At 41.2% G+C, this 15,857-nt stretch overlaps 1 protein-coding gene across 1 annotated transcript in view; it reads right to left on the bottom strand.

The window, feature by feature from the left end:
* Positions 1 to 15,857, bottom strand: part of ADCY10 (adenylate cyclase 10) — a 95,976-nt gene that overhangs the window by 51,118 nt on the left and 29,001 nt on the right. Inside the window, exons 13-16 of the mRNA XM_030875627.2 lie at positions 9,758 to 9,911; positions 7,361 to 7,553; positions 6,755 to 6,841; positions 2,045 to 2,319 (exon numbers count right to left, since the gene is read on the bottom strand). Of these exons, the coding sequence (XP_030731487.1) occupies positions 2,045 to 2,319; positions 6,755 to 6,841; positions 7,361 to 7,553; positions 9,758 to 9,911 (709 nt within the window). The remainder of the gene's footprint in view (positions 1 to 2,044; positions 2,320 to 6,754; positions 6,842 to 7,360; positions 7,554 to 9,757; positions 9,912 to 15,857) is intronic.

The raw sequence follows: 15,857 nt of genomic DNA, 5'->3' as shown, positions 1-15,857 counted from the left end.
TTCTCAATCACCTGAAAATAATCACTTCTCTTTCTCCATTTGTTTTGGTTTGTTTTTCATTTTTAGGGATTGCTTTTTCTTTTTTCTTTCTTTTTTTTTTTTTTTTTTTTGCTGTACGCGGGCCTCTCACTGTTGTGGCCTCTCCTGTTGTGGAGCACAGGCTCCAGACGCGTGCAGGCTCAGCGGCCACGGCTCACGGGCCCAGCCACTCCACGGCATGTGGGATCTTCCCGGACTGGGGCACGAACCCGTGTTCCCTGCATCGGCAGGTGGACTCTCAACCACTGCGCCACCAGGGAAGCCCTTTCTTTCATTTTTAAAATTACATAATAAACCATTTAAATCTTTCCGAAGTCAAAGCTATGTAATAAGGTACATCCTCAGTCTTGCTTCCCTTCCTCGCCTTATAAGTAAGCATTTAAATTAGTTTCTGGTTTATCTTTTCAACGTTTCTTTTTAAAACTATAGAAAATGCACACACGTATTTCACTCTCTTCCTTAGATAAAAGACAGCAAGTTATATATACTGCACGCTAGGCAACCCCTTGTTTTTTCACTCAACAATGTATCCTGGTCATCCCTTCATATCAGTAGATCTTTCTTATTTCTCTTTATAGCTACATAGGGCTCAATCGTGTGGATGCATCCTAGTTTATTCTGACTATCCTCTTAGAGATGGACATTTGGATTGCTTTCAGTCTTTTACTAGTACAAATAATGCCTCAATAAAAACTGTGCCCATATGTCACTTCATATTTTTGTCACTATATATATTTTAAAAATTTTTAAATTTTTTATTGAAGTATAGCTGATTTACAATGTTGTGTTAGTTTCAGGTGTACAGCAAAGTGATTCAGATATATATATATATTCTTTTTCAGATTCTTTTCCCTTATAGGTTATTACAAAATATTGAGCATAGTTCCCTGTCAGTATATCTTTGAGATAGGTTCCTAGAATTGGGAAGGCTAGATCAAAAAGTAAATGCATATATAATAAATGCATACATATATAATAAATACATACATAATAAATAAATAAATACATACATACAGAGAGAAAGAGGGAGAGACAGAGAGACAAAGGGAAAGAACACACAAAATTCATGCCTGCAGGCTTCCCTGGTGGCGCAGTGGTTGAGAGTCTGCCTGCCAATGTGGGGGACACGGGTTCGAGCCCTGGTCTGGGAGGGTCCCACATGCTGCGGAGCAACTAGGCCCATGAGCCATGGCCGCTGAGCCTGCGCGTCCGGAGCCTGTGCTCCGCAACGGGAGAGGCCACAACAGTGAGAGGCCCGCGCACCGCAATGAAGAGTGGCCCCCACTTACTGCAACTGGAGAAAGCACTCGCATAGAAACGAAGACCCAACAGAGCCAAAAATAAATAAATAAATAAAAATACAATTTGAAAAAAAAAATAAATTCATGCCTGGAGTTATTTTAAATGAGACTTTGTCCAAGACATTTCTCTTCCAGAAGCAAAGCAACCTCATTAGAAAGAACAGATACAGATACCAAGGTGGCCTGTAAACAGCCAGCTAAGGAAGAGGCATTGTCCACGTTGTTAAGGGGACTGCTGTCAAGACCCCAGGAGAGGAGCCACTGAGAAGCTCAGAGAGCACTGACGTCACCATCTGCCATGACAGGGGACATCAGTACCAGACCACGTTATTGCCAGCGACTAAGACCTTGCTCAGCTGTGGGCTGTGGTGCTTAAGGCTTACCAGTTTGCCTTTCATGTTACTTGCCCATGACAGTGCCCTTAGTCACTGTGGGTTAGAGTGAGTGTGCCCATAGCCAGCATGATGAAAGGGAAGCAAAACTGATGTCCTAAGCAACGTCTGAGACGGTGTAACAGGGACCATAACGAGGAAAAGTGAGCGGCATCCATCCTATCAAGCATGTTCAGTGGCCCCTTGGAAAGGCGGGACCAGCAAGAATCCTGAAATGGCCGCTTTCAGACACATCTTAAGGAATCTGATGAAGTCTGGACCTGGAGAATGAGTGCAGATGTCAAGGCCTCAGGATAGAAACAGGTTACTCACGTGTCTAGTTCTTTGGGGATGCCCCTGACGTTGAGGTCCAGGCAGACCTTGTTGAGGATGTCCTTAGGCTGCACGGCTCCAAGGATGACATAGGTGGTGTTCCTGTTCTTCATTATGGCACGGGCAGCTGCACAGGGTATGTCGATGAAGGGAGACAGGGACATGATGATGAAGATGGGAACAGACCGGATAAGCTTCTCCATAAATGTCCAGGAGGCTGAATCGATAAACTGGCCTTCATCGATGATGAAAATAATCCTTTCCTCTTTCACTGTCTGGACAAGGTGGAGAAACACAAAGAAAAATGCTGTAGGACTTCAGGGTTTTTTTTTGTTTTTGTTTGATTTTTTGGCCGCACCGAGCAGCTTGCGGGATCTCAGTTCCCCGACCAGGGATTGAACCCAGGCCATGGTCACCGAAAGCACCAAATCCTAACTAGACCACTAGGGAACTCCCGTGACTTCAGTTTTTTATACACATGTATGGGTATGCATGTGTATCCACCGAATTTTGTGAAGCTAAGTTAAATCTGTTCTTTCTAATAACTTTGCGTTAATTTAGATTCCACTAATTGGAATCTGTGGCAATTGGGACGGAACTGGCTGGAATAGACTCTTACTTGGTCAAATCTTTGTGTAAAGATAATGTAAATATATAGGATAGATGGGGTTTTAGTCAACCTAAACAGCCATTACATTAAAAATTACTGAGGTTTACTTCAAGTCATTCTAATCTATTGAAAAATGAAGGTCTCCTGGAAATATCTATTTGACATTTATTCAACCAACATCGATTCAACACATACTTACCAAGCACCCACTGGGCTAGGTGCTGGAGGCAGGCTGCTGAGAGAAACTCACCTGGTCCTTGCCCTGCCGGCAGTTTATGCTGTTCTAGCTTGAACTGCGGCACTTGTTACACTTAAAAACAGATCATGTGTCCCTAACAAGTCTGAATTATTTATTTACTCATTAAGCATTTATTGTGCATCTGTTAGGGTCAGGTACTGTTTTAAGCACTGGGGATAGAGTATTAGACAAAATATAGAGCTTACATTTAGTGTGGGCCCCTGCATAGCGGGCCCTGCATTTCCATAGTGTAAGATGTCTAAATGGAGCAAACCTTCCCCATTCTTACTGCTCCAGACTGCTCTTGGCTTCTTTTGTTTCCCTCTGGGAAGAGATTGGGTTAAGCCATTCTTTCCCTCTGCATGTTTTTATAAACTAGAGCAGCAAAGGCTACATTCAAATTTCAAATTTCAGAAGATGATCATTATAAAGTATTATAGCCTGCCTTATCACATATACGTAAGTCCCCTCTTACAGCCCCATTCTGTCACCAGATCGTTAGTTCTTCACTGACCCTGAGAACATTTTAATGAATAGGGGTTAGCATCCCATTGTTTTGTTTTGTTTTGTATTTGACTAATATCTTTAAAACTACGGGGCAGGGAATTCCCTGGTAGCGCAGTGGTTGAGAGTCTGTCTGCCAATGCAGGGGACACAGGTTAGAGCCCTGGTCCAGGGAGATCCCACATGCCACAGAACAACTAAGCCCATGCACCACAACTACTGAGCCTGTGCTCTAGAGCCCACAAGCCACAACTACTAAGGCTGCAAGCCACAACTACTAAAGCCCGCGCACCTGGAGCCCGTGCTCCACAGCAAGAGAAGCCACCGCAATGAGAAGACTGCGAATTGCAACAAAGAGTAGCCCCCACTCACCGCAACTAGAGAAAGCCTGTGCAGCAACAAAGACCCAACGCAGCCAAATAAATAAATAAATAAATAAATAAAACTACGGGGCAGTTAGAAATGAGAGTTTTAGTCATAGAATAGCCTTGTCAGTGAATTATTTGTGAATTGGGGAGAGTAAAGCAGGAACCAAAAAACCTACATGAATTCAATAGTACATCAATGGCGCCAGCTTCTTCACATTTAAAATGAGGAGACTGAAATATTACTCAGCCATAAAAAGGAACGAAATAATGCCGTTTACAGCGACATGGATGGACCTAAAGATTATCACACTAAGTGAAGTAAGTCAGACAGAGAAAGACAAATATCATGTGATATCACTTATATGTGGAATCTAAAAAAAAGGTACAAATGAACCTATTTACAAAACAGAAACAGAATCACAGATGTGGAACACAAACTTATGGTTACAAAGGGGGAAAGGTGGGGGGAGGGATAAACTGGGAGATTGGGATTGACATATACACACTACTATATATAAAATAGATAGCTAACAAGAACCTATTTTATAGCACAGGGAACTCTACTCAACACTCTGTGATGACCCATATGGGAATAGAATCTAAAAAAGAGTGGAGAGATATATATATATATGTATAACTGATTCACTTTGCTATACACAACAAACTAACACAACATAGAAACTAACACAACATTGTAAGTCAACTATACTCCAATAAAAATTAATTAAAAACATAAAATAAAATGAGGAGATCGAATCAGGTCCTCTCTGATGTGAAAAAAGCCAACACTTACACTGCACCTACTATGTTCCCAGCACTGTGTGATGTGCTTTCATAAATGAACTTATTTAAAATCTTCGTTAATGGACTTCCCTGGTGTTGCAGTGGTTAAGAATCCACCTGCCAATGTAGGGGACATGGGTTCGAGCCCTGGTCCGGGAAGATCCCACATGCTGCAGAGCAACTAAGCCTGTGTGCCACAACTACTGAGCCTGCGTTCTAGAGCCCACGAGCCACAACTACTGAGCCTGAGTGCCGCAACTACTGAGCCCACATGCGGCAACTACTGAAGCCCGTGCGCCTAGAGCCCGTGCTCCACAACAAGAGAAGCCACCACAATGAGAAGCCTGCACACCGCAACGAAGAGTAGCCCCTGCTCACCGCAACTAGAGAAAGGCCGTGTGCAGGAACAAAGACCCAATACAGCCAAAAAAAAATTTTTTTTAATTAAAAAAAAAAAATCTTCGTAACATTCATAGGAGGTGGCACTATTGAATCTATTTACTGAGAAAATTTAGGCACAGAGAAGTTAAACCACTTGCCCGAGGTCATACTGATAGTAAATGATCCAAAGATTGTTGTCATAGCACAGAGTCAAAGCATAGCTTTACTCATGGTTTCCAACTAGGTTGTGGATTGGAACCAACTGAGAAGTTTCAAAACAAAAAGAAACAACTAAACAGATTCCTAGGCCCCAACGAAGCCCTTTTCAATTTGGGGTAGAATTCACAAATCCATATATTTTATGAAGCTTCCTGGACACTTGTGATGCAAACAGTCCAAAGTCTGACATTTAGAAACTACTGATATAGCCTTATTTGCCTGCAGTGGAGAAGAAGGAAGTTGTATTATAAACTTACACAATGCCACAAACTTGAATTGTTTATTTATTATGTGCCAGACACTCCGCTGGTCAGTAGTGATACAAAAATGAGAAAGAGGCTCCCTTTCCTTAAGAAGCTCACAACCTCCTGAGGGGGAGAGACGCATATATAAGTAGCAAATCGCAATACAGTATGGAAAATACAGTAAGAAAGATGTTCAAAGTGTTACAGAAACACAGCAGAAGAGGAATTAGTCATGCCTTGTGATTTGGGGGAGTTCTCACTGAAGAGGTGACACTGAATGATGAGTAGCATTTCTCCAGGTTTAAAAAAAAAAAAGTCTTTTGGCTTTTATCTCATTAGTATTGAGAATTACTTGGATAGTATAAAGTACAGGTTGGAGCGATTTGCATACACTTTGGCAGTTGTATGCAGGATGAATTGGAGTGGAGAGGTATGAGGCACAGAGATTAGTTGGAAAGCTATGGAAACAGTCCAGGAAGAGAAAGAGGCTGAACTACAGTAGGGAACAGAGGACGGGGAGATTCCAGAGTCAGTCTGAGGTAGACATGGTAGGACTTGTCAACTGAGCAAAGGTAACTTTAAATGATGTGTGAATGAATTTGCTATTGACTAAATCAAGGGTCAGGATCAAGATGAGGGAGATAGGGCACTAAAGTAGGGAAAAAAATGAATTTAGTATTAGACACTGAACTGAGTGTGAGTCCCCATACCCAAGTGGAATATACAGCTCTTGGAAATATAGTTTTGGTGCTTATACGAGAGCTGAGGAATGGGATATAAAGTTGGTGATCATCAACATATAATGGACAGTCATGATATTATTCAGAGAGCAAAAGTTAACATTGGTTGAGTGTTTCCAATGAAAGAGGCACTAATATAGGTTTTACACATAATCTAGTCATTTAAACCTTACAACCCTGTGAGCTAGGTACTATTATTTCCTCATTTTATAGAAGGTAAAGTAAAAGCATGGACAGGTTGAGTCACTTGATCAAGGTTACCCAGGTAGCAAGTGATAGGCCTAAGGGCTCAAACCTTGGTAGACTGATTACAGAGCCTATATACATAACCAGTTTGATAGACTGCATCTCATACAGAAGGAGAGAAAAAGAGGACTGGTTTTAAGGCGAGGCCAAACTCCCAGGAGTAATGTTAAAGGACTCCTTTTAAGCACAGCTAAATTCTGAACAGACTCTTAGCTCGAGGTTTGGAAGGATGGAGGAAAATGAAACACTTTGGGTTAAAGCTTTCACATACTTCAATGCTTCTTGCCATTGGAGTCTAAACCCTTGAGGTCACCTGGCTTTGCGGTGAGACGCCCAGTTTCCCCCTCCCCATTATTTGACCTATAGACGCTCTTACTTGCTCCAAGATCTTCATAAACAACGCTTCCAACTGCTTCTGCTTTCTCGTGGTGCTCATCCTGGAAACCTCTCGTGAAATAGGGAACTGTATAAAGAATTATGAGAATATTGAGTATGGGCAAATAGCAGGGAGAACTACTAGTTGTATGACTCTGGTAATTCACTTTACTGTTCTGTGCCTTAAAATCCTCATGTGCTAGGTAATCCATAACATCCCTTCCAGCTCTGATACTCTATGTCATTGAATCTAATAGATACAGGAAAGAACAGGGCACATTCTTGTCTTTGCATTGGCAGTCACCTGTGGGAGCAGAGTGATTTCGTGCCCTGGACTAGCTAGTATAGTATAGCTATGATGGGAAGGTGAGAAAAGAAATGAATCAGCAGGTGGATATTTGGGTTTTCTTGAGTCTGGTACCAATATATCTCAGGAAGGTGGCTCATTCAAGGATTGGGAGTCATTTCCTTACCACCTGGATGCTGCAGATGAGAAAACAAGAGGATAATAAAGGCCAAAGAGATGCAAAGTCATAAAGCATCAGGGAGGAGTGGCCACATCTGCCCCTTCACTATTTCTAACGGGAGTCTAACACTAGCTAGTTACCTGCACATGGAAAATGTCATTAAGAAGACAATGGAACTTTTCATCCAGCAGTAACTTGACTTTATTTTGAAGGTTGGTCTGTCGTTCTTTATAATGTTTGCAAGTATCCAGACCTAGTACATTGGCCATGAGTATCTGGATGGTATAAAAATTCTGATGGAAGCTGATCTTAGTCAACGCAATAGCAATAGTCCTGTTTATAAGAAAGTCAGGAATCAGAGTTTTAAAATATATTTTTTGAAAACAATAAAGGTTGAAGGAAAGCCCTGACTCCTCATATTCAGTTGTAATGACAGATTTCCCAAGCTATCTGGAAGCTGTTCTTTATTTGTGCTTCAGATACCCTCCCTTATTCCACTATGTTTCTAAGCTCTGTAAATGTATCCTAGCTATCCCCTCTTCTCTAGCCCTACCGCCAATGCCTGGGTTCAGGCCCTCATACTCTCACCTATACTCCCTAACAGCATACTACTACCCCTGTCTAGCGCCAAGACTCTCTGAATGCATCACCTTTATGGAAGCCTGAAGCACCTAGGGAGATGCAAGTCTAGGTTAAGTCTAGACTCCTTCACGTGACATATAAGCCTTTCCAAGTCCTCATGGTCATTTCTTGCCACTCTCTGCCCAGCAGTCTACCCTCCACCAACAACAAACCGGTGAGTGTTCCCTGTACATCCAACTGTTTCTTCTCTTTATGCCTTTGCTTTCCTCAGCCTAGAGTGTTATCACGTCTCACAGTCCCTCCTAATCCCTCATTTCCTGTTCATTTGTATATCTCAGCTCAGGAGTAACCTCCTGGAAATGTTCCCTGATGCCCTCAGGTTGGATGACATACCCCTCTTTCTCGTAGCTTTTACAGCACTCTACTGCGTGCTTCTATCACTGTCCTCACCACATTCTATTTTTACTGTCATCTCTCTTTCCTTCTCTTTTGTGAGAACTCCTTGAGGGTAGGGATCAGATATTATTCGTCTTCAAGGCTTTGCAACTTGTTATGGATTCATTTATGCACCCCTCCCCCCCACCAATTCATATGCTGAAGTCTTAGCCCTCAGAATGTGACCTTATTTGGGAATAGGGTCATTGCAGATGTAACTAGGTAAGTTAAGATGAGGCCATACTGGAATAGGGTGGGCCCCTAATCCGATATGACTGTCTCTTTATAGGAAGGGGAAATTTGGGGGATTCCCTGGTGGTCCAGTGGTTAGGACTCGGTGCTTTCACTGGTGTGGCCCAGGTTCAATCCCTAGTTGGGGAACTAAGATCCCGCAAGCCACGCAGTGGGAAAAAAAAAAAAGAAGAGGGAAATTTTTTGGACACAGACAGCACACATGGAGAACATCATGTGAAGATGGAGGCAGAGACGGGGGTGATGCTTCTACAAGCCAATGAACACCAGTGACTGCCAGCAAGCCACCAGAAGCTAGGAAAGAGGCACAGAACAGATTGTCCCTCACAGCTGATGGAAGGAACCAACTTTACGCCACCTGGATCTTGGACTTCTACCCTCCTGTACACCGAGATAATATACTTCTGTTGCTTAAGCCACCTAGCTTGTGATGCTTTGTCATGGTAGCTCTAGCAAACTAATATAGCACTAAGTTCCTGGAACATAGTAGGTACTCAGTAAGTGATGGAATAAATGAGTGTCTTCTGGCTATTTTGAATTATCCTTTCAACAATGTTAAAGATATTTTAAAACTAGTGTTTCTCAGGCCTGGCATTAAAAAAGAGTAGAAACATAGCTAAAAATAAGATTAATAAGAACTTTCCCTAACTTAAAGCCTTTAGGTTAGATGGTGAAAGGATGTGAGACACCATTACCATTGTCTTGGTCATCACCACTGTTACTGAATACCATACCGTCCACCTCCATGAGATGGGTTGTCCCAAAGAGAGCCCTCATGACATTCCTTATATGAAAAGAGACAAACAGCATGAGGTAAGTGCATCAGCTCTGCCTTCCGAAGGAAAATCCAGAGGCCTTTCATTCTCTAACCATACGCTCAGGCCTCAGTGGTTTGAACCAGTGATTCCCCGTCGGCCACATGGATAAACTTACGTATTTGTTCTGCAAACCCAATCTATCCTCAACATTTATACCAGTTGTTCTCAAACTGTGCATTAGGAAACTTAAAAATATCAATGTCCAAGTCCGTCCTGGCATTAAATCAGGATCTCCAGGGGTCAGCCCATCTTCATTTTCTCAGTTCGATATGTTTATCGTTAATTACTTATCTAGCACAAGGGGCATGACACCCAATAATAACTGATAGATTGTGGATAGTTTACATAGGCAACTTATATAAAGGAGAGGAACACTGAAACAAATGCAACTCTTAAAGATGTCAAGATTCTCTGGATTCACAAAAAAAATGGTCATTGCAAGACACTCACCTGTGGTTCTCACCTTGGGCCAGGTACTCAATTTCCGCTAGTAGCTCGCTTTTTCCATATCCTGATAATCCTTCGTACATCAGGACTCGGCTGCAGTTAGATATCAAAAATTCCTTCATAGTACACATGAAGTATTTGATCTCCTTATCGCGTCCTGTTATTTTCATTTTTTAAAAAGGGAGCAAACCCAATCAACATAAAATAGTCTAGAAACATAAAAAAGCACATAGTGATACAGCTTCTAAGAATACTCTTGAAATTTCCATGGCATTGTTCATGGAGTTTCTTGAGGTCCTGTGCACTTTAAAATTAAAAAAAAATCTTTCTCTAGAACTTTCCAGTTTAACAATGTGGTTTTACAGTTTTGTTTTGGTTTGTTTTGGTTTTTTTTGATTCCCACAAGCTGTGAGGGAAAGGATTCTTATAATGCTCATTATGATGTCCATTTAACTTTAGTGTAGAAAACTGAGATTTGCTTAAATTATACAACCAGGAATTAAACCAGGGCTATCCGACCCTAATGCTTGTTTTCTTTTCCTTTTTCTGTAACACACTAGAAGTAACTATAGATTATTACATTAGGAAATCAACTTAATAAAGTTAGGGTTCCCATGTTGAACAATATGGATAAACAGTTTTTATTTCCGATTCTGTGAAGGAAAACTTGCTCTTTGTAAATGAGAAATTATACTTATCTCAGGGCTACTAAAAGTATTAACGGTGATAAAAAAATTCAATTTGCTTTAAAAAACTCATATATAGATTAATTCTATCATAAGAACAACCTAAATTCTTAGTAAAAATAAATTATAGTTTTTTTCCTTATTATAAAACTAATGCATGCTCACTGTAGAAAATATAGAAAACTTAAAAAGGAAAAGAAGAAAATAAAAGTCATCTTGGGTTACAACCCTATCACTCTTATTTTTCTTATGTGTCTTTAAATATGTGTAACAGGATGCCCTGACTGAAATCTGAAACTCAGCCTACAATCTTTGAAACCTGGGTGGGCGGGAAGGAGTTGGCAGAACCGTAATTTCTGTCAAAAGAGCTGGAGACCAAATCAGGGCTGACTCTTCCTTCTTTGCTGGACAGATCACTGTGGAGGGCCCATTCTGTTATCCATTGATAGAGTAAATACATACCTAGGTGTTAGCTAAAGTCTATTGAAAACCAAGACCACTACTCTAAGCTTAGATGTTTTATACAAAGAAGCTGAGTGTTTATTTGGTAATGTAAATTTCTGGGTAAGATTTAGTGAGAATTACTCTGCAGACCATATTGCTTCTTTTAGGTGCAACATTTCCTTTCTGAAAGCACATTTGAATTTCAATTTTGTGAGATGTGTAGTATTGTTCTTTGGCCTAAAGTTTACACAGGAACTTAGAAGATGCCCAGAAGGCTGCAAAGCAGACTCTTCTAGCTGTTTTATGTTCTATTTGTCTAGAACACATACAGGTAAGAACTTACTGATTGTCTTTTTAGTTGGATTCTAAAATGAGGTTAACTCAACTTGCCTTGAAGTATGCATACCTTGTTTCTATTTGAACAAGGCCCTAAAACCTGAGACTGTTGTACGTATTTTTGACACTAAAAGAACACTTTTTGTTCATTTTAGTTTTGTTATCAGTTAGCATATACAATTTCACTTACAGGCACTCTTGTAAAAGAAGGGTGTTTCCCATACTCCTAACCTCTGACAGTCTGTTTTTGGTTATAGCTTTAAGGAAAGATATGTGGGCCTGATCTTTACCTTATACTGGTGAAATCAGGGCAAAAAGTCAAGTACAGAGAATTCCCTGGAAGTCCAGTGGTTAGGACTCTGAGCTTTCAATGCTGAGGGCCTGGGTTCAATCCCTGTTCAGGGAACTAAGGTCTCACAAGCCGCTCAGCAGCAGCCGAAAAACAAAACAAAGCAAAACACACGCACAGAAAACAAACAAACAAACAAAGGCAACTAGACCAGGCTGAGAAACATATGCATATTGTAGCAATGTATTCTAATATGTCTGTCATAGTGAGTCCTCAATTTTGTAGAAAGGGGGTTAGGACTTCCATTTACTGTCAATCATTATCACAACAAGCATATCCTAGGATGAAAAGTTAGGCCTCGGAGGAGGGTGAGAGTGGGCATTCCTTCTCCTTTCTAGCCTTCAAGAGTTTGGGGATCTGGACTTATAAAAAGTGATGTGCTTGCAGACTCTGAAAACTACCTGAATGCACTGAAAGTTAGGCATTGCTGCTGGCTCAAGTGCTCTTTGAAGTTCTGGAACTGTTGCCTTCTTTTATGCTCTGCTGACATCAAGATTCTGTCCTAATACTCCCCCAAGGTGTGGGACAGAGCCTCTTCTCAATTGCCCTAACACAGTTATGACCGAGATTTAATTTATAATGATACTTTTAGGGATGTTCAAGTCTAACAGAAGGAAATTACAAGTGTTACTTGAAATGGCTGCCTTCAGAATCCACAGGCCAATCTTCATGTGGGTCTCTTCTCTACCTCATTTTGTGTCTACTTCCCTGCATAGTCTTGAGTTAGCTTTCTTATGATAGGGTCTCTCTCACCAAGAATCACAAAAACATCACTGCCGGATGGATCATAGCTCTAAATGTAAAAGGTAAAACAAAATTTCTGGAAGAGAATCTAGAAAAATATCTTCATGACTTTTGGATGAGGAAAGATTTCTCAAACAGTATACAAAAGCACTAATTATAAAGAAAAAAATTGATAAATTGGATTTCATTAAAATCAAAAGTTGTGTTCATTAAATACATCACTAATAGAGTAAAAAGGCAAGCACAGAATGGGAAAAGTTACATACAGTAAAAACAAAGGGACCCATTTTCAGAATATATAAATAATTCCAACGGATCTATAAAAAAATACAATCCAATTGAAAAATAGACAAAAGATTTGTACAGACACTTTATAAAAGATGATTTCCAAATGGCCAATAAATATTTGGAAAAGGCACTCAACCACATCAGGGAAATACAGATGGAAACCATGGTGAGATACCACTATAAACCCAACAGAATTATTAAAATTATAAAGACTGAGAAAACTATCTACCAAAATTGTACCCTTTGCCCCAACAGTATCACTCCTATATATATACTCAACAGCAGAAATGCATACATATGTTCACCATAAGACTTGTACAAAAATCTTTATGGCAGTATTATTCATAAGAACCCAAACTGGAAACAACTCAAATGTTGTACAAAAGCAGAATGAATACATTGTTATATACTTATAAAAGGGAATATAGTCATCCCTCTGTATCCACAGGAGATTGGTTCCAGGACCCCCGGGGATATCAAAATATTCGGATGCTCAAGTCCCTTATATAAAATGGTGTAGTATTTGCATACAACCTAAACACATCCTCCTGTATACTTTAACTCATCTCTAGGTTGATTATAATAGCAAATACAATGTAAATGCTATGTAAATAGTTGCCAGTGTGCAGCAAATTCAAGTTTTGCTTTTTGGAATTTTCTGGAATTAAAAAAAAAATTTTTTTTTTGATTTGTGGTTGTTTGCATCCCTGGATGCACACCCTGCAGATACAGAGGGCCAACTGTACTACAAAGCAATGAAAATGGATGAATTATAGCTACATCCAACAATATGGATGAATTTCATAATGTAATGTTGATTAAAAGAAGGCTTATGTAAATGAAGACCCGAGAGGCTTCCGGGAAGATGGCGGAAGAGTAAGATGCGGAGATCATCTTCCTCCCCACAGATACACCAGAAATACATTTACACGTGGAACAACAACTACAGAACACCTACTGAACGCTGGCAGAAGACCTCAAACCTCCCAAAAGGCAAGAAACTCCCCACGTACCTGGAAGGGATTAAGAGCGCTGCTTAAAGGAGCTCCAGAGATGGGCGCGAGCCGCGGCTAAAAGCGCGGACGCCAGAGACGGGCATAAGACGCTAAGGCTGTTGCTGCCGCCACCAAGAAGCCTGTGTGCGAGCACAGGTCACTATCCACACTCCCCTTCCGGAGAGCCTGTCCAGCCCGCCACTGCCAGGGTCCCGGGATCCAGGGACAACTCTCCCGAGAGAACGCACGGCGCGCCTCAGGCCGGCCTCTGCCGCCGAAGGCTCGCCCCGCCCTCCGTGCCCTTCCCTCCCCCACGGCCTGAGTGAGCCAGAGCCCCCGCATCAGCGGCTCCTTTAACCCCGTCCTGTCTGAGCGAAGAACAGCCGCCCTCCAGCGACCTACACGCAGAGGCGGGGCCAAATCCAAAGCTGAGCCCCAGGAGCTGTGAGAACAAAGAAGAGAAAGGGAAATCTCTCCCAGCAGCCTCAGGAACAGCGGATTAAAGCTCCACAATCAACTTGATGTACCCTGCATCTGTGGAATACATGAATACAACGAATCATCCCAAATTGAGGAGGTGGACTTTGAGAGCAAGATATATGATTTTTTTCCCCTTTTCCTCTTTTTGTGTGTATGTTTCTGTGTGAGATTTTGTCTGTATAGCTTTGCTTCCACCATTTGTCCTAGGGTTCTATCCATCCTTTTTTTTTTTTTAATTTTTTTCTTAATAATTAGTTTTTATTTTAATTATTTTATTTTATCTTACTTTATTTTATTTTACTTTATCTTCTTTCTTTCTTTCTTCTTTTCTTCCTTCCCTCCTTCCTTCCTTCCTTCCTCCCTCTCTCCCTCCCTCCTTTCTTTCTTTCCCTTTCTTTCTTTCTTTCTCTCTACTTCTACCAATTCTTTCTTTCTACTTTTTCTCCCTTTTATTCTGAGCCGTGTGGATGAAAGGCTCTTGGTGCTGCAGCCAGGAGTCACTGCTGTGCCTCTGAGGTGGGAGAGCCAACTTCAGGACACTGGTCCACAAGAGACCTCCCAGCTCCACATAATATCAAATGGTGAAAATCTCCCAGAGATCTCCATCTCAACACCAGCACCCAGCTTCACTCAACGACCAGCAAGCTACAGTGCTGGACAGCCTATGCCAAACAACTAGCAAGACAGGACCACAACCCCACCCATTAGCAGAGAGGCTGCCTAAAATCATAATAAGTCCACAGACACCCCAAAACACACAACCAGACGTGGACTTACCCTCAAGAAAGACAAGATCCAGCCTCATCCACCAGAACACAAGCACTAGTCCCCTCCACCAAGAAGCCTACACAACCTTAGCCACTGGGGACAGACACCAAAAACAATGGGAACTATGAACCTGCAGCCTGCAAAAAGGAGACCCCAAACACAGGAAATTAAGCAAAATGAGAAGACAGAAAAACACACAGCAGTTGAAGGAGCAAGATAAAAACCCACCAGACCTAACAAATGAAGAGGAAATAGGCAGTCTACCTGAAAAAGAATTCAGAATAATGATAGTAAAGATGATCCAAAATCTTGGAAATAGAATAGACAAAATGCAAGAAACATTTAACAAGGACCTAGAAGAACTAAAGATGAAACAAGCAACGATGAACAACACAATAAATGAAATGAAAAATACTCTAGATGGGATCAATAGCAGAATAACTGAGGCAGAAGAACGGATAAGTGACCTGGAAGGTAAAATAGTGGAAATAACTACTGCAGAGCAGAATAAAGAAAAAAGAATGAAAAGAGCTGAGGACAGTCTCAGAGACCTCTGGGACAACATTAAATGCACCAACATTCGAATTATAGGGGTTCCAAAAGAAGAAGAGAAAAAGAAAGGGACTGAGAAAATATTTGAAGAGATTATAGTTGAAAACTTCCCTAATATGGGAAAGGAAATAGTTAATCAAGTCCAGGAAGCACAGAGAGTCCCATTCAGAATAAATCCAAGGAGAAATATGCCAAGACACATATTAATCAAACTGTCAAAAATTAAATACAAAGAAAGCATATTAAAAGCAGCAAGGGAAAAACAACAAATAACACACAAGGGAATCTCCATAAGGTTAACCAGTGATCTTTCAGCAGAAACTCTGCAAGCCAGAAGGGACTGGCAGGACATATTTAAAGTGATGAAGGAGAAAAACCTGCAACCAAGATTGCTCTACCCAGGGCTTCCCTGGTGGCGCAGTGGTTGAGAGTCCGCCTGCCGATGAAGGGGACATGGGTTC

Source organism: Globicephala melas, chromosome 1 (assembly GCF_963455315.2).
Source record: "Globicephala melas chromosome 1, mGloMel1.2, whole genome shotgun sequence".
Lineage (NCBI taxonomy): Eukaryota > Metazoa > Chordata > Mammalia > Artiodactyla > Delphinidae > Globicephala > Globicephala melas.
Note: the sequence above shows the minus strand (reverse complement) of the source record. Positions and strands in the feature narration are given on the sequence as shown.